The sequence below is a fragment of the Falco peregrinus genome, chromosome 11, assembly GCF_023634155.1.
Source record: "Falco peregrinus isolate bFalPer1 chromosome 11, bFalPer1.pri, whole genome shotgun sequence".
Classification (NCBI taxonomy): Eukaryota; Metazoa; Chordata; class Aves; order Falconiformes; family Falconidae; genus Falco; species Falco peregrinus.
Window position 1 is genome coordinate 32,550,514 of NC_073731.1, and position 17,904 is coordinate 32,568,417.

Genomic DNA, 17,904 nt, shown 5'->3' on the forward strand with positions numbered 1-17,904 from the left:
CCGGGCGGTGAGCGTCGCGGCTTCCGTCGAGAGCCGGGCCGGCGCGGGGGCTGCCGGGACGGTGGGGGTGTGTCGCTGGGGGCGTGTGGCGGCCGCGGCTCCGCCCTGGGCTATATGAGGCGGCGGCGCCCGCCGTGGCGCGGAGGGTGGTGAGCGGTGGTTGTGCTTGGTGAGACATGGCTTTGCTCCGGGAGGACGCGCTGAGCAAGGTGAGGGCGGCGGCCCGAGTCAGGCTGAGGCGAGCGGCGGTGCTACGGCCGGGCTGGTCCCGCGGGCTGCGAGGGGGCTCCCCGCCCGCTCCGCCCCCGGCCGCACCGGGGCGGTGACGGGGTTTTGTTCGATTTAGGGTTTGGTTTTTAAATATTAGTTTTCTTAGCCCCCGTGCTGCTTGCTTCCTGCGGCCGAGGGCTTCTGAGGGCACCTGGTCGACGGGTAGCCGCCCAGGGGGAGCGTGAAGTGCTGTCCCTGAAGATGCCGAGAGAAGGCTAAAGAAAGGAGGGAACGGGGGTAAACCCCCCAAACCACGGAATAGCTAAAGCCAGGGTGGGAAGGGGGAGCAGGGAAGGGCTGTGTAGCTGCCGTGAGGCAGCGCAGGTGGGGAGCGGGGCCCTGGAGCGGGGCCCGGAGGCAGGGGCTGCCCCGCGGGGTGCCGGCGGTGCCCGAGGCCTTCCGACCCGCTCTTCCCCAGCGGGCCAGCTGCCTGCTGTGCCTGGGACCAGCCTCCTGGGTGTGTGGCCTGTGTTCGTTAGGCTGTCAGCTGTCACTTCAGCTGGGATGCCTTTTTCCCTTTGCTGTCACATCAGTAGCTGCCTTGGTTTTCCTTTCTCTGGTAGCGTTGAAGATTTGAGTGCCGGGGAGGCTTACGCCTTGTCTTTGAGGGGGAGTATGAGATGTTACCCGATGTTAAGACTTTCAAGGTCTCAGAGGAAATGCAAGCTAAATGCTAAACTGGGAACTGGCTGTGTTTGTTTGAATTAATGTATTTGTATGCAGACAGAGTGTGGAATTATTTCTCATGTTGGACAAGCTGCCTGGCTTAAAATACCTGGTTTAATAACTACTCCATGCACCTTGAATAGAAGGCAAGATAGCCCTGTAACAATCTGTGAGCTGTCCACTTGACTTTCATCCTGTTGCACCTGAAGGTAGTTTTGTATTGTGACTAAACTTAACTCACTTGCAGGAATATGACTTGTGTTTAAGTTGCTAAGGGTGCTTAAGTCTCTTCAGTCTGTGTTTTTTCCAGCTTTTTGAAAGGTGTACGTTAACTGATGTGAGGGCTAGAAACACACCTGCCTTTAACTCTTTTCATTTGCTTCTCTTGCATATGAATAGTTTAAAAAAACCTGATCCAGTAGAACATGCAAAAGCTTGTTGAACAACTGTTTTCTAGTTACTTGCTTTGAGCTGTGAATTACCCAGTGCTTCAACTTATTTCTGCTGCATGTGAAACTATTAGTATTAAAGTTTCTGCCATTTGAGAATACTGAGTGCCAGTGTATAGGCTTGCAGGACCTGCAGGTGATGGGTGGAGGGGAAGGTAAAATATCAACTGCCTTGCAGCAACTGGTAGTGCTCCGAGTGTTTATGTGCCCTTTCTAACTTAGCAGACAGGAATATTGGGGGGGGAAGGGAAAATGTTCCCACAGTGAGGGCTGGAGTAGCTTTAAACTCTAATGCTCAATGGCCAAAGATTAACTAGCTTGTGTTTGGTAGCAGGGCTGTCTTGAGATTCCACCAGCAGCAGGGAGGAGAGAAATACTCCTATCTTGTCCCTGTTTAGGCAAAGAAACAGCAACATGGAACTTGTGCACAGCTAGTAGATAAAGCCTATGCCTATAAAAGAAGCTTCGTTAGGTATTAACCTTGAATAGGGATTGTTGGTAAGTATAAACTGAAAACTGACCCTGAGGTGATGAAGCAGGAGAGGATCAGGATATGTAGGAAGAGGAAGGGAGGGTAGGATAAGCGTGATTGGAAGTGCAGTGGGAAAGATGGTGTAATCTGTCATGGGGAGGAAAAAGCACTTGAGAAAGTGAAGAGAGTATGGGGACTGCCAAACTAAGGTTGTGCACATACCCTGGTATTTCTTAATGTCAGTGGCTTGATGGTATTTTAAAGGCTCCAGTCTGCAGTTAAACTGTTCTAGGTCAAAATACTGAGAGTGCATGTAGTAGCCCCTCTTTCTGAGAACAGTCAGCAGAAGAAAAAATGGTGTGTCATAGCCTGGGACTTGCTGTTACAACTCCTGAACAGTGGCTCTTGGTGCTGGGCAACTTCTGCTACATGTTCTAGTAGGCCATCACTTTCCAGATCTTGCTTATCCTTTGCAAGAAAACTGCTTCTGCTTGTTGCGGGAGGAGATGAACCGCTAGCAAGGTGAAAGCGACTGGATGATGTGCTGTCAAGGACATAGTCTCCATGAAGCTGGTGCAGCAGTTTGGGCTAACGACACAATTTCATGTCCATGGGAGGTGAAGAGGGCATGGTGAGTCTGCATTGCTGAGACTCCCTACCACCAGCTCTGGCCTCACTGCAGGAGGTCAGCAAAACATTCTGTAGATGCTGACTATGGCTTAGGTGTTTGCTTCTGTTGCACAACTTCCATTTTACCTGGGCGTACTTTGTGGTGCAGATGGCATATGGGCTAAAAGTGCTTAGCTATAGGCTGTGCTCTGCAGGCAGACCGCTGCAGCAGGGTAGATAGAGCCTGCACTGCCAAAGCAGTTGCTTGACCCCTAGAGCTGAGGAAGCAGTGGGTTGGATGGAGGTGTCCTGTGTGCTGTTAGGTGGAACAAGGTGAGCTAGAGAAGCTTTTGCTCAGAATGTGGGATCCTTGAGCATTGATGGTGTCCTTCCCACAGCTCCTTACCTCTGTAAGGAGGTGTGTGACCACTTGATTTCTGCAGAGTGATGCAGATGATCTTTCTGACAGGAGAGCTAAGTGAACAGCCAGCTTATTGCACACCCAGTGGCAACAGGTGCTCTGGCTATAGAGGCTGCTTTCTGCTTACTTGCCAAGCACTGTGCTTGGTGCAGAAAGCCATTTCAGTGTGACTAAATTGAGCTGTTATTCCCTCTTTATCTTTGTTTTAAGCAAAATAATTAAACCATTGCATCACTAATTTTACAGTCAGAAGCTGTAAATTTGGGAAAGCATTTTCTATAGCATAAATAGCAACATGAGGGCAGCACGCAAGAAGGCTGGTTCAATTTTCCTCGTTATATGTAACTGGGATTACTTCAGGATTGTTTCAGCTGAATGTCAGAGAGCTAATATCAAGTCTGTCACGAAGGCTGCAAAATCAAAGCTTTGCATCTTTTGTATTGGTTCTTTACTGCTGCATGCATGTAGTATACTTTCAGATGTATTTTTAGTATCTTGATTAAAGGGAAACTTAAGCTACTTGTGATGAATATGACTGAAGTGTTGTTCCAGCAACTAATGCCAGATAGTCTGAAGACTGTTGGTTAACTCCTGGGTGTTGAAACCAGGCCCTCTGGAACTCAGGACTTGGTATAAACTGCCAGAAAGCACCATGATCTTTTAGTGTTCTCTGGAGAACACTTAAACAGCTCTAAGAAAGACTGCTCTGTAAAAAATGTGATGGATTTTGGATAGTGGCAGATGGAATTACTACTGGAGTCTCGTTTGTGGCTGTTGCTTGAATGACAGCAAGGAGTTGATCATAAGAGTTGTGGTGTAGGTTGGTTTTTTTATAAGCTAGCTGACAGTAAGCAGAAAGCTCGGTGACACGTAAATCCTTGTGGAAAGGCTTTGTTCCCTCTGGGAGCCCAGCTATGTGGAAGACTCCTGGATTAATCTGATTTTGAGAACAAATATGGATTCTTATTTCCCTAGCAATCAGATGTTGTATACTGTTGCTTGCACTGGCAGATTCTTTTGTTAGAATGCAGAAGTAACATCGAGTCATCTAGAACTGATGCTCAAACTGCAAAGGGTGTAATTTTAAAAGCAGGAGTTCAGGCCGTTCAACAGAACTAGGCAGCTTCAGTGGCTGAGACTATTTCGTTCCACTGAATGCCTGCAAGTGTGAAGATGTATTTGCACTGGGTGAGGCCTGATCAAAACTTATGTCTGGGTAGCTGATGGTCATCACCAGATTGTACTAAAATGATCCAACATTTTTTGTTACTTTTTTAACATGTCCAAGCAATAGAAGAAAGTGCTGTCAAATGCTACCTGGATTGGTCACAGTAATGCACTCTGCTATCTCTTGGGCTACCAGATCAGATGATTATCACAGTGTCCTAATTAGTACCATAATACCTGTTTTTAGTCTTCTGGTCCTGAAGCCTAGAAATGTTAATCGATATGATGACTGATTGTTGTTCTGGAGGGCTCTGCTTCATGTCTTCTAATTTCCAGGTCAGACAGTTGTGGTGGGCAGTATCTTTACTCAAGAAAGAGAAGTTTTTCTTGAATCCTCAAGAAGCCCTGGGGATCTCAGTACAAGTCACTGAAGAGGCATCGGCCTAGAAGTGGGGAGGCATCAGAGCAGCTGTAACAATTGCTGTAGTCATGGCAAACCAGAAGCCTCTAAGTTGTTTCTGAGAAAGGGAAGTGAGAGATCAAAGTGGAGGCACTGTGCTGGGTTTGGGTGAGTGTTTCAGTTTGCAGCCCAACCCAGCTGTTTCCCCCCGTGCTGCTTCAAGAGTCATCATCCTCTATAGCTCTTTGTGGCATGTGCTGCAAGTAAGGAAGAAATGATCTCTTGCAAGTTGCTGATCTTGAATTATCCCCTTGAGGGTGTGGGGTGACAAACTGGTTTCTAGTAACTGGGATTGAGAAACCTCAGTTCTTTTTCCCACTGCCTGGAGTGCAGGGAAAAAGCAATGATGTCCAAGCAGAGAAATGCCTCCAGATATGATGGAGCTGCCAGATATGGCAGGCCAGAGAGCTAAAATGGAGTGGTTTCCTGGGAAGGCCTTAGGTGGGGTGCCTGCTGTGATACAGGAAGAAGCCTGGGGGCTGGAGATGAAAGTTTAATTCCTTTGCTCTGCACAAGCCTTCATGTGACCACAAGCAAGTTGGTCTTCATTCCTCCTTGTAGGATGGGTGCAGGATGAGTGGTAGAATGAAATGCCTTGAGCAGTGAGCTGCTAATGCTGCAGGAGCAGGTGCTTGTGTAGGTGAAAGGTTGGTGTAAAACATCTACTTTAGGTGCTCACTGAGGTAGTGCTTTGTAGAGCTGTGGTAACAAGAGGGGGGCTTCTTTCCTCCAGTTCAGTGGAGAAATGCTGCTCCAGCACTTTCTGTAGGGAAACAAGGCACTTTGTCCTCCTGAAGTCAGACTGTGAATACTCTCTTTGTAGTCTGAGCCTTGCTGCTATGATTGTGTAATCCTAAAGGTCTCTGGCCTAGAGTTAGAAGCCCACAGTGACCTTCACAGGACTAGAGTAGACCAGGTTTTATGATCCTCTATTTCATGTGGCTCCAGGTCCCTCACTGAAGAGCAGACTCCTGAAGGGTAGGAGTGATAATCCTGTCCTGTCTTCAAACAGTGAGAGGCTTGATGTTTGAGCCTGCAGTGGCCTTAATGTATATGGCCCAGCCTATACTTATACAGCAGATGTTTAAGGCAGGAGATGTAAAAGAGGTTTTTTTAGCAAGTGGCTTCATGTAGTCCTGAGGGGCAGAATCCCACCGCTACATGTAGGGGAGTTCTTGACTCTTGCCCTGTGTCTGGGCTGGTATCCCACTTTGGGCCATATGTATAGTACATACTGCTCTGGAGCGCATAGCTGAGCACTGCTGCTTGTTGACTCCCAGTTCCTTCTTTTTAAGGAAGGCCCAGCTGGGGCAGCAAGCTTTCCTGCAGTAGCATTTCTGGGGTTTGTTGAAGCTGTAGGTTGTATGTTCTTGCTGCTTTGCCTCTGCAGGTCATGGTGCTAGTGCAGCCGAGAAGCGCCTGTGACACTTGAATTGCTTTAATCTGACAAAGCAATACCATTTTGTGTCTATATCTGCTTGTCTCTTTTGCAGGCAACTGCTAGGCATGAGGGAGTGTGCAGGCGGCATCTGATCATGGGTTACTTTCTCTGCAAGACTTAATAAGAAAGTTCACAAATTCAGGACTGGCTGATTTGTGTAATCCTTTCCTTAGTTTAGCTGGGAGGAAGCAGTTTCCTTTGGCTTATCATACTTTCCAGACTCAGCAGTTCATATTGTTAGCACTGCTGATCCTGTTTGGACAGTAAAGATAAGTAAGCAGGATGCAAAACACTGGGGTCTGCATCTCACTGCTTTGGCTGCTAGTGTTATCTGGCTGGGAAACACTGACCAACTTGCCTCATTCAGCTGGCAACACACGACAAGCTGTGCTCCAAGTGAAACTAGTATCTGAATGGTGGCCTGTGCTTCCTCTAGTGCTTGAATGGGGCAGCTCCTGCCTAAACCAGTGTCGGTGACCTTGGAACCATGTACCTTTGTGCTGTATGGTCTGTGTCTTCCTAGCAAGTACCAGAGTCACAGGCCTGTAGGGGAATAATCTGTCCCATGGGGTGACTGGAGAGAAATGACTGTACTGTTGGAGCCCCTGTAGTGTTTGGAGCCCCACCATGTCCACTTGGATGTGAGCAGTGCTGGGACTGCTAGGAGCTGTGTTCCAGGGCATAGCTCTAACCTGAACACTCTTGCTTGTTGCAAAGGCAATACCCAGGATGGGATAAAAGCCTCCTGTCCCACAGAACTCAGAATGGTAAGCTCAGTGTGCTGCGTACAAGGCCCTTCCATAGTCATAAGGCTTAAAAAGATGTCTCTTACCTAGCTCCTTCTAACTCTAGCTAACAGCTGGTATGCAGCGGATGGAAGTCTTTTTAGTGTGGCTGGAAGGATGAGGGTACTCCTCATTTATGTATGCGAGCCTAATCATAGATGACAGTAGACATCAGTGGTAGTGGGAGTGTAGGCAGGGGCAGGCTGGGTAGAGGCAAATACATGCTAGCCTGACAGCTGTGTCCTCTGCAGGTAGCCAGAGAGACTTGTCATCTACCAGATCTGGGCTGCAGTACACAGATGGCCAGACTAGGGGGAGGGAGCTTTCAAATCTTTTGGAAGCAAAGCTTCATCTTATAAAGGGCAACCTCTGAACAGTTCTTATGCAGCTTTACAGGAACTTAAGGCAGTGTTCAAGCTGTCTGTGATGTGACAGGATTGCTCGGATGCTGTCTGGCACAGTTTGCTTAGAGGCTTTGATGCTGAAACCCGTGCTTAGCAGGTAGTAGGGGCAAGCTCCTGGCTGGTGGGGTCTGTGTACTAGTGTGCTGCAGGGTGGTGAAACACCATCAGTCATGGCCTGGTTCTCTAGCTTGTTTCCTGAGAAGGTATTTGGAATTACTTCTGAAGAATAACCTTAGGATTCAGCCTGGCTCTGGTCACTCTTCGGCAAACTTCCTGTGTTGTGGCCTTGATCTCTGGCAGTTTCTCACTTAACAAACCATTTTTATTTTGAGCTTATGCTGCAGCACTGAAGGGAGGGCTTCTCAGAACACAGGCTTCATGGCACAGGAACCACCATGATGTGATAGGCTCAGGTTTCTGCACGCTTCTGAAGTACAGATGACTGACTGAAGCTGCTGATCACCAGCATCTAACAGCTTGTAAAAGTCTATTCAGGGTATCTAAATACATCCAGTACATACCTCAAGCACATCCATGTATGTGTGAACCTTAGTAATCTATGCTGGGTATGCCTAAACTTTTTTGTTTACTTCTGAGGTCATGTAGAGAATTGAAGCCATTTGTCCTCAATGGTTGGGTACAAGCAGTGAACTATGACTTGGTAAAGGAAATTCAGGTTGTCAACTGGAGGGAGACATGAGCTGGTGGCTATGCTGAATGTTACCACCCATGAGGGCAACCTGGCCGCTTCCTAGAACAGGGTGGCAGGCTGAGCACCAAGGCCTTGCTGGCTCAGAGTCAGAAAGCTCTGTCCTTGCAAGGAATTCCAGTAGGACTATGACTTGAGGGTGTTAGTGGTGTGTAACCTAGAGCATCTTCAACTGAGAATGCTATTCCACCGCTCTAGAAAAGTTTGAGTATGGTTGAAATTATGTTCTGGGGGTGGGCTGTTGGAATGAGGAAATGAGTCCCCAAAGGAAGATGCTGGCTCTAAGGCCTACCTGAAGCACTGGGAAGGCAAGTCTGGTCTTTATTGAACCTGGTAGGCTCTGAGGTCTCCTGTAAAGGGTGCCTCACACAGTGTGCTCAGAAACCTGAATAGCTGCTCTGAGTAGAAACAAATAGCACTAAAATGTTGGCAGGCACAAAGCTCTGTCTAGAAAGGGTAGGACAGACAAAACCTGACTTTAGGAGCGGAAGAGACTTGCAGTTACAAGCAGTAAATAGCTTTCTGTAAAACAAAACTCGGATATCTTTGAGGCTAGTTTTTGTACCAGCTTATTGGGGCTTTCTTTAACAGCAAATGTGCATTCTAGAAGCAATGAATAATATGATACCAGGTATTCTGAAAATAGGATTAAACAGATGCAGTGATGGTGCCACAGTGTTCTTGGGTTTTGTCCTGTTTCTGGCAAACAGTTGGCTTTTAGACTCTGTGGGAGCCTAAGGAGGCTTCATGCCCCACTTTTCCCCAGGATCAGAGAGAATGTAGCCTCTGCAGCTGTCAGAACAGCTACTGGAACATGTGCAGTAGTTCTGGGAGATTGGAGTGTACTGTTGACCAATCCAAGCCTTGTGAGGAAGCATCAGGCTCTTGTCTATGGCTTGCTGTTTGTGAGAAATAGAAGCACTTAATTCTTCTCACCTTGCATTAAAGCAGCTCTTAGGTTGGAGGGTGAGGAAACGGATCATAAGGCTAGGCCCTTAGGAGCTGTTCTGCCACATTATTTTGGCAGCACAGGATAATGAAGAGAGAACTTGTCGGGTTGTTGCTGTCTTCTAAATGGTGTAATAGGCTTTGGCTTGGTGTGCTCCAAGTAAACAAGCTGGAGAAATACTGGAAGGAGGATGATTGACCAAGGCTTATACTGTGAATTCTGTTGCAGCTGAGGTCTGTATCTGTAGACCTGAACGTTGATCCTTCTCTCCAAATTGATATACCTGATGCCCTAAGTGAAAAGGACAGAGTCAAGTTCACTGTGCATACAAAGGTAAGATCATGGTATAGAAAGAGGTCTTCATAAATGTTATGACTGTAATATGTGTATTTACAATTATCTCTAAAGATGAACTTGGCAATGACGGAAATTTTCCACTTGAATGTGGCCTGCGGGTGTATATTTATGCAGAAACTTCAGATTTCTGAAGATGTGAACGCTCTAAATAGAGGCAAGGTAGCTGATACACTAGATTGTCTTTGCAAAGGAATCCTAGCTTGACACCAGAAGGCTGGGGAGTAGGAGTGGGGAAACCAGCTACTGTGAAACTTCACAAAATAAACTGCATAAATGCTGTTCCACAACAGTGCCTTTTCTTTAAATAGTCTCCTTGCTGGTATGGCTTGCGGAATGAGTGCCAGCTCAGCTAAAAGAGAGTAGGCAAGGCTCTTACTAGGCAAAATAGCTTCCTTTGGAAATGGACAGAACTGTTTCTAAAAGCACTAATTTACAAAACAGTAGGCCTTCTATATCTTCTCTTCCAGACTACACTGCCAGCTTTTCAAAGCTCTGAGTTTTCAGTTACAAGGCAGCATGAAGACTTTGTGTGGCTGCATGATACGCTCACCGAAACTGAAGAGTATGCAGGACTTATTGTAAGTACTTCCTAAAAAATGTAATTCTGAAACACTACAGTAATTTAAAGCACATACTAGTTAGAGCTGAAGTCTGCTTTACCAATGTTACTAGAGTTTTGTGACTTGAGTATTCCCCTATGGTTCCTTTTGCCTTAATTCCCAAACACCTTGAGTGGTATGTTAACTTTCCATGTAGCTTGGAGCAGCAAAAAAAGCTTGATGCTCTGAGAGTCTCTGACTCTACAGTGGTATTCATATCTGCCTGAAGATGACACAAGGAAATGCTGTAAAATACAGTCTGTCCTTCCCGTCATGATTCTTTAGGAAGCCCCGTGGGCCACAGAAGATGGCTGGCTTTGGGGTGGATTATAGAGGCTGTTCCTTTTGATGGCTTTCCCTCCTGGGGCAGGGGTAGCACAGAGCTGGGAGGGGCAAGCAGGGACCTAGACATCAGCATGCCTCGAATTCCTGAGTGCAGAGCCTTGGTGGCTTGCCATGACCCAGGCAAAAGGGCCTCCTTCCAGAGAAGGCTAGAAGTAATTTTGGAAAACTTTATTTGCTAGCATCTATCACTAACCAATTCCTTGGCTAGATACCTCCAGCACCTTCAAAGCCTGACTTTGATGGTCCCAGAGAGAAGATGCAGAAACTAGGGGAAGGAGAAGTGTCTATGACAAAAGAAGAGTTTGCCAAAATGAAGCAAGAGCTAGAAGCGTAAGTAGAATGAGTCTACTGGCAAAAGCTGCACTTAGAGAAGCCTCCTGGGAGAGCAATTTATTTGGTGATAACTGATCTTGGGTGTGACTGTTTTGAAGGTGTCTGCTGCTGCATAATTTTTAAAATCCTGGAGCTGGGGAGCTGCCAAAAGCTTTCAAACTGGAAAACTTACTAGCTAAAGAGATTGAAAATAGCTTTTCTATCACTAGCTAGCTATTTCAGAAGCTGGTGAATATTTTCACTGGATCAACTTAAAGCAATTCTTTGTGTATTGAAGAAGGCAGTACAAGTGAGGATCTTGGTCTGTTCTTTCCTTTCAGTGAATACCTCGCTGTCTTCAAGAAGACTGTATCATCACATGAAATCTTCCTTCAGCGGATTTCTTCTCATCCTGTGCTGAACAAAGATCGCAATTTTCATGTTTTCCTGGAGTATGACCAGGATGTAAGGCGTGCTTTTTTTTCCTCTCCTTTAAGTGAGGCAAGATGTTAGGAGTGCTGTCACTTTTTTCTGGGCACAGTCAGAATGCTGTGTAAATCTGTGCATCATCAGCAAGAAAATACTGCCAGTACTTCTGTGAGATGATTGAAGGATGAAAGCCTGACCTTTAGACCTTTTCCTGCTACAAATATCAGTATTTCTTAATCCTAGTCAAGTTGGTTAGGAAGCCAACTTTATATGCCTTTATCTAAGGAGCCAGTGTATTCAGGTGTACCTGTGCTGTGTGCTGCGTCATCCTAAAACAGAAGAATGGAGGTGTATTGAAGCTAGTACTGCATCTGTTGTGTTATACCTAATTATGAGTGATAGATGCTGATCCAAGATGTGTGAGGAGAAACTGAGCTGTTTCTGGGAATGGGAAAAATCTGTGGTGCAGAACAGTTGAACTATTCTATTCTGTACTATTACTATCATGTAACAAATGGCTTGACTATTAGTCAAGCCATTTGTTACGTGATCCATCTTTATACAGGTATTATCAAGAGCTTGGAAATCAGCCTGCTCTGTCATAAGTGAAATATAAATGATGTTGCTACACTGCAAGTGTCAAAATAGTCCCTTTTCCCCCTTGGTGTAATGTTAAAGCTGTCTTGGCCTCTCTGTTGCAGCTGAGTGTTCGGAGGAAAAATACGAAAGAGGTGTTTGGTGGCTTTTTAAAAAGTGTGGTAAAGAGTGCTGATGAAGTCCTCTTCTCTGGAGTCAAGGTGAGGTAGTTGATTTACCTCTTACCCTAATTTTGATGCTTCTTGTTTCCTGCTCTGGGGAAGTTAGGTATGTCTGCTTCAAGCTTCAAGCGTGTGGGGCTCAGTTACTAACCCTTGTTAATGATGTCCCAGCTTGGGTGGAGTAGTCTATATTAATGTTGACTCCTGTAGAAATAAGACATTGGAGCTATAGGCTGTTAAAGATTTAAGTGTATATTGAAAGTTTCTGGTGGATGCAGAAGAGTTGCCTTAACACCCAGTACTGGTGGGGAGGAAAGGATTACACAGCAAATGTGCTTGTGGGTTTCGTCTACTCTGGAGCTCTGAACAGACATGATTTATGTGTTTCTGCTTGCACTAGATGAGATCAAATACCAAAGGCTCCTGTAAATGGTCCAGCTTGAGCTTTTTCTATCATGTTGCCATGGTAGCTCTTTCAAATAGATTTGCTGTCCTAAACACAATGTCATGAAACGTTACAGTACATGTGACATTTGCAGATGTGAAGCAAGCTTGTAAACTGCTTACTGCTTAGCCACTGTGTTGGAGCAGGCCTGGGAAATAAAATTTCAGCAGCTGATAGTCCTAAGGGCTGTCTGGTGCCAATTTAGTGGCTGCTTCAGACAACCAGCTACATTGAACAGCTGGATGTCAAGTCCATCTTCACTTCATTGTGAAAAAAGCACTTGCCAGACAGCTTGGTTTGTTGAACTCTTGACTCAGGATCTTGTCTTGAATTCTGTTCTTTAATGGAGATCAATAGACATAATGCTCAGGTGGCTATGGTTATGTCTTTGGCCCTTCCCAAAATAGCGAAGAGGTTGTATTCTGTATAATGTAACTGACTTAACAGGTCCTACTCTCTTTCAGGAAGTAGAAGACTTTTTTGAGCAAGAGAAGGCTTTTCTTATAAACTACTACAACAGAATAAAGGATGCATGTGCAAAAGCAGATAAGATGACAAGATCTCATAAAAGTAAATATTTTCAAAGACCTTTCTAATGATCTCGTAGTCTTGCTGATTTAAGCCTGAAAATTTTGTCTTGTTCTTGTAGATGTTGCAGATGACTATATTTATACTTCAGCTTGCTTGAACAGCCTGGCATTAGAAGAACCTACAGTTATCAAAAAGTAAGCAATTCTAACCGTTCATAAACATATCCTGAGTCTGGGAATATTAAGTTCCTTCTGTAAAATCCAAGGGGTTGAGTCATAGCCAGTTTGAGTTTCTTGAGTTGCAAGAAAATGGCACTGAAACTTCCCTTCCTTTGGTGCTTGTGATGCATCAGACCTAAAACTATCAATTGCATCCAGCTTTTAACTGGCTGATCTTTTTTGCCAGTTGTGCCCTAGAGCTGAACTGTGCTGGTCATCAAAGCTCCTTCTAAGCAGAAGTTTCCTTGAATTTTTCTTCAGGTCACAAACTCCCAGAGAATATGGGAGAAAGGGTTTATGCATCTGTGTTAAACTGTGCTTGTATTCAACAGCACATTAGAATACAGGCCTAGTGTATGTTCTGGACCTTGGAAATTCCAGAATGGTGTGGGTTTTTTAAGCCATGGAAAACTAGTCACCTTTTCTGAGGTGAATTCTTCCACCTCTCTGAACTTTGTTATCAATTCACCAAGACTTTGTTAAAACAGAGTATTTAGCTGCATGAGCAAGGCTGTTCATCCCTCTGGAGGGTATTGTAGGGGAAATTCTCCACAAGATCCTTACGCTCTAGAGATCAGTGTAGTTACTTTAAATGGTGTCTAGCTGCTCAACTGTACTAGTCTGTTAGGCTGGGATCCAGCATCTCTTCTACTGAACCTTTTGTTTAGGTCTTCGCTTAAACCAGAGTTCTTGTCAAGCCCTTGTCTGGATCTGTATGTGGGAGTGAACTCCGGCCTCAAGCTATTTGGTTTTCTGCCAATTGATGCCAGCATTTATCAGGCTAAGAACTATCTAAAACTTATTTATGCTTGCTTTTTTTTTTTCCCCCCCTGCTAGGTACTTGTTGAAAGTTGCTGAGCTGTTTGAGAAACTCAGGGTAAGAGAAGCTCTGGGGAGTGGGGAAAGAATCTGTGTATCTGGATGTTGCTGTTTCCTGTTACATACCAACTATCTGATCTCTTCTGCAGAAGGTAGAGAGTAGAGTTTCGTCTGACGAAGACTTAAAGCTCTCAGAACTATTGAGATACTACATGCTCAATATAGAAGCTGCTAAGGTGAGAATGGTTTTCTTTCTTGAAGCTTAGATCTTTATGGCTCACTGATGGTATTCTTTGTGCTTTAAGATAAGAAAGTGGACCCTTGTTTTGCCTAAGATGTGTCACTCCTATATTCTGCTGTGGCTTAGAAACTGTATGTTGGCTAGCTGTGTCCCAGCCCACTTACAGAAGGCCTGCTTAAGATGGCCAACCAGTTTTTGTACGGGTAGAGAGGAAGAACTCTTTAACATTTCAGTAAGTTAGAGCAAACTGAATCTGAGTCTGCAGCAGTGTGCTAACCCTTCCCCTGCCTGAGTACTCATGACTTCTCAGTAAACCCAGTGATAACTAAAAATCCTGAAGTAAATCCCCACTGATTAAGTACTTAATCATGAATGTACAGTAACCTGGGAAGGCTGCTGGAGTCTGGACTTCCAAGAGCGGTTTGATAGATTGATGTGACTGACAAAGCCTTGCCAGCAACTCTTTTCTAATCAATACTTGGCAAGGGGGTGACTATGCTGAGAAATGGTTTCTAGGTATAAAACTGATGAGCCTCTTCATATGGTATCGTACCTCTAATGTCACGTACCCTGGAACATTCACTACAGGCTCTGTGCAATCTACTGCTATTCAGATATCGGGACTATACTGCTGTTAAATTGGAAGAGAACTGGTGCTGAGACCTATACTGCTGCTTGTGTCTAGGTTTGTGTAGTGCTTCAGTCAAACTGTCAGATCACCAACAAATGAAATGATAGTGTATTCCTAGAAGCAGACTGAGGGAATTCAGAAAGTGCTGTTCCTCCTTAATGGAGAGGCCTGCCTTACAGAAGGATAAAGCTACTTTTAGGGAAGAAGTGATGCCTACAGTAGCCCTCAGACTTCCTTGACTAAGGCATGAGTGGCTCTCCTGAAAACTTGATGCTGCACTGGTGAAACGCTCCTGTTGCTGTGCTAAGAGCATAGCAGATTATAATAGCTTGTTGGAAGGATCAGAATCTGGTGCTGAAAGAATTGAAACCTGCTGCTGCTAAGGTAGCTGTAACCTCAGTTCGGGAAGTGGTCCTCTTAAAAGTTTTGATGCACTATTCCTGTCTGTTTTCAGGATCTTCTGTACAGACGTACAAGGGCTCTTGTTGACTATGAAAACTCAAACAAAGCTCTAGATAAAGCCAGACTGAAGAGCAAGGATGTGAGGCTGGCTGAGGCACATCAACAGGATTGTTGTCAGAAGTTTGAAAAGATTTCTGAATCTGCAAAACAAGGTAAACAAAGCTTTGCTGTATTTGTGCTGAAGGGAGATCTTAATACAGTCCAAGCTTCCATCTGACCTTCAGCTACTGAAAGCTTCTGAACACTCCTGAAGCAAGTAGTCTGGACATACCAAGGGCAGTACAGATGCCTGTAAAATTAATGCAGCTAAATATTTTTAAGAATGATTGTCTAAAGCCAGAGCAGTGTCAGTACAAGACAAATCTTAATTAAAAGCCCTTGGTACTTGCTTTCCAGACTAAACTTTTGTTCTGAGCCTCCACCAGAAGGTAACTACTCAGGCTTCTGATTATCTCAATTAGAACTGTGCAAACAGGCTTTTACTCTGTCCCAGTACAGCTGAGTGCCTCATTCAGAGTTTCAAACACTGGTTCTTAGTAGATGCCTTTGGACAGTACAGAACAGAGGAAACATACTTTCATGGTACACATTTTTGGTGTTCTTGGTTTTTTAAATGTTCTGTGATCTCAGAGCTTGTGTGGCTTGCTTCTGTTTTATTCCAGTTGTCTTCCTATAAAACCTTTCTGTCTTAGACAAGCTGTCTGTTTCCTCACAGAGATGTCAGTGCTGTGTGATGAATGCATTTCTGGCTAGGAACAGCAAGGTGTAACTTTTGAACCTTTTTCTAGTCGAATACTGCAACTGGAGCTGTACAACAGAACTCATGAAACATAAGGGGCGTTACTGAAACTTCAGTCACACTTTGTATGTCTGTCTTATCTTTGTTTGTTCATTCTTCCCTACAGAGCTGATGAGCTTCAAACAGAAGAGAATAGCAGCATTCCGAAAAAACCTAATTGAAATGGCAGAACTGGAAATAAAACATGCAAAGGTGTGTTTTTTGGAATTTAACAGGCTTAGCTTGAGAGAAGTGAGTAAGGTGTAACTTGGAGGGTTTGCTGGGTTCCCTTTAAAACTAGAAAGTGCAAAATAGAATGGCTGGGCTCTTCAGCTGAGATCTGAAGAGGGGAAGGAAAGGAAGTAAAAAACTGTAGATGTAGTTCATACAAAGAACAAATGCTGACAGTCTTAACAGACTTCATGCACAGAGCAGGTCTCAACCTGTCGCTCTTAGTACACCAGCCTATTGCACTGCAAGTAAGAAGTTTTGCAGGTAGTACACAGCAGGTCACCTAACTTCCCATCAGCAGCCTCATCTGTGGGGTGTGATCTCTTCTGCATCTAGACACAGCTGCTGATTCAAGTGTTCTTGAGTGCTGTGAGAGCACATCCTGCAGCTTGTGATCTAGCTGTCAACCCTTCCCCCTTGGCTGGTCAGTGAAGGGGGACACTGGCTTTGTAGCAGCCTCTGCCACGCTTTACGGAGCAGGCTTGAAGTAGGCTGCAGAGACCACCCCATGTACTGCCAGCTTAATCCAGGAAAGTGTACACAGGTTACAGGGTCTGTTAATTTAGTGCCAAGGAGAACAAAGCAGAAAGACTTGAGAGGTAACTGTGCATCCTCAGCTTCTTTTGAAGAAGGAAAGTGTAATTTCCCACTCCCTGAGAGCTCTGGACTTCATCGCAGGTAGCTACTTTGGTACTGAGCTTGAATGTGACATATGAAAGGCCTGACAATACTGCTCAGTTTGGCTCACTTAAAAAAAAAAAAAAACAACAACACAAAAACAAACAACCCCAAAAACCCAAAACTTACTACTGTCTCTTTCCTCTGTCCTTCCCACAAAATGAGTCCTGGCTGCAAGCCTGCAGGAAGAGGTAGATTGGACTGTATGATCTAGTTTTGATGCTTTACGGCTTGAATGCTTGTCTTTGCAATATAAGCTCTTTAGCAATGTCTTGGGCTACAGAATCCTGGGATGGAGCTACTATTTTGGAAGCTACTTTGTTGTGGAAGGCAGGATTTAAATTATCAGTCATACTTAGCTGAATCTAATTCTCTTCCTTTTCAGAACAATGTCTCTCTCCTGCAAAGCTGTATTGACTTGTTCAAGAACTAAGACGCCTTATTCTGAAAATGTGAAAAAAGCATCAATTGCACTCAATGGCCAGGGGCAACTTATTGGTTTGACTTCATTAGCTTAAAATAAATATTGTCACTGAGATTCTGTTTGACTAATACTTAAATATGTTGATAGCGATACATTGACTTTCTTGGTATAAATGAGAGCTGAATTGTGTATGTATTGTCTGGATGTAGCTAACATCCTGTTGGCTAACTCAAAATGAGTCAAATGTAAGAAATCAATTAGCTGCTGACTGACTTCATCTAGCAGAAAATGTTTTTCAAGAAGAACTTTTTTCAGGATCATAAAGTAATCTGTCTCTTCATAGCCCTAATATATTTAAAACTTGCAAGTGGGAGTGACTTCTATAAGTATAGTGACTTTATAAAGTAAATATCTTAACATTCCACTTCCCAGTCAGATTTCTACCAAAATATATTTTGAATTTCTATAACTACATGCAGTATTTGTACACTTGGGCAATACATTAAATAAAGATGTCTGATACAACAACTGTTGTATGGGAAGACTTTGTGTGGGATGTAAAATGACAAACAGGTTTCAGGCACAGAACTATCACAAGTTACTCATCACCTGGAACTCTTTATTCAGAGCACTAGAGATAAATATTTGACTCTAAGATTGTTCTTGAAATGGGTGTTGACATGAAAAATGGGGACTTCGGGTCATGTTGCTGTTTGAGTAGCTCTCAAACTTCTACTTCTTATATGCTACACACAAAGGAAACCAAGCCTTTCAAAAGCATTGTTATGTATAGATCGCTTGGACTCCTTCAGACTATTTACAATGTGTCATATTTTGTCAATCT

General features: G+C 44.5%; 1 protein-coding gene across 2 annotated transcripts; it reads left to right on the plus strand.

Annotated features, from left to right (window-relative positions):
• The first annotated feature begins 53 nt into the window (after positions 1–53).
• Positions 54–17,588, plus strand: SNX5 (sorting nexin 5). Of its 2 annotated transcripts, none has more exons than XM_055816216.1 (13): positions 54–209; positions 9,031–9,135; positions 9,627–9,737; positions 10,312–10,433; positions 10,757–10,880; positions 11,546–11,641; positions 12,512–12,617; positions 12,697–12,772; positions 13,634–13,673; positions 13,765–13,851; positions 14,942–15,101; positions 15,855–15,940; positions 17,022–17,588. In XM_055816216.1, exons 1-13 carry the CDS (start codon positions 177–179, stop codon positions 17,067–17,069), a joined length of 1,194 nt encoding a protein of 397 aa, XP_055672191.1. In that variant the 5' UTR covers positions 54–176; the 3' UTR covers positions 17,070–17,588. The 2 variants fall into 2 exon arrangements, with proteins under 2 accessions (XP_055672191.1, XP_013151603.2); XM_013296149.3 differs by lacking the exon at positions 54–209 and adding an exon at positions 1,018–1,145.
• Positions 17,589–17,904: the final 316 nt, after the last annotated feature.

Excerpts from the sequence above, each read along its gene's own strand:
- SNX5 (XM_055816216.1), top strand. The coding sequence starts at position 177 with ATGGCTTTGCTCCGGGAGGACGCGCTGAGCAAG. Across the intron at positions 9,136-9,626 it reads AGTTCACTGTGCATACAAAG|ACTACACTGCCAGCTTTTCA; the intron begins GTAAGATCATGG and ends CTTCTCTTCCAG. Across the intron at positions 13,674-13,764 it reads AGCTGTTTGAGAAACTCAGG|AAGGTAGAGAGTAGAGTTTC; the intron begins GTAAGAGAAGCT and ends TCTCTTCTGCAG.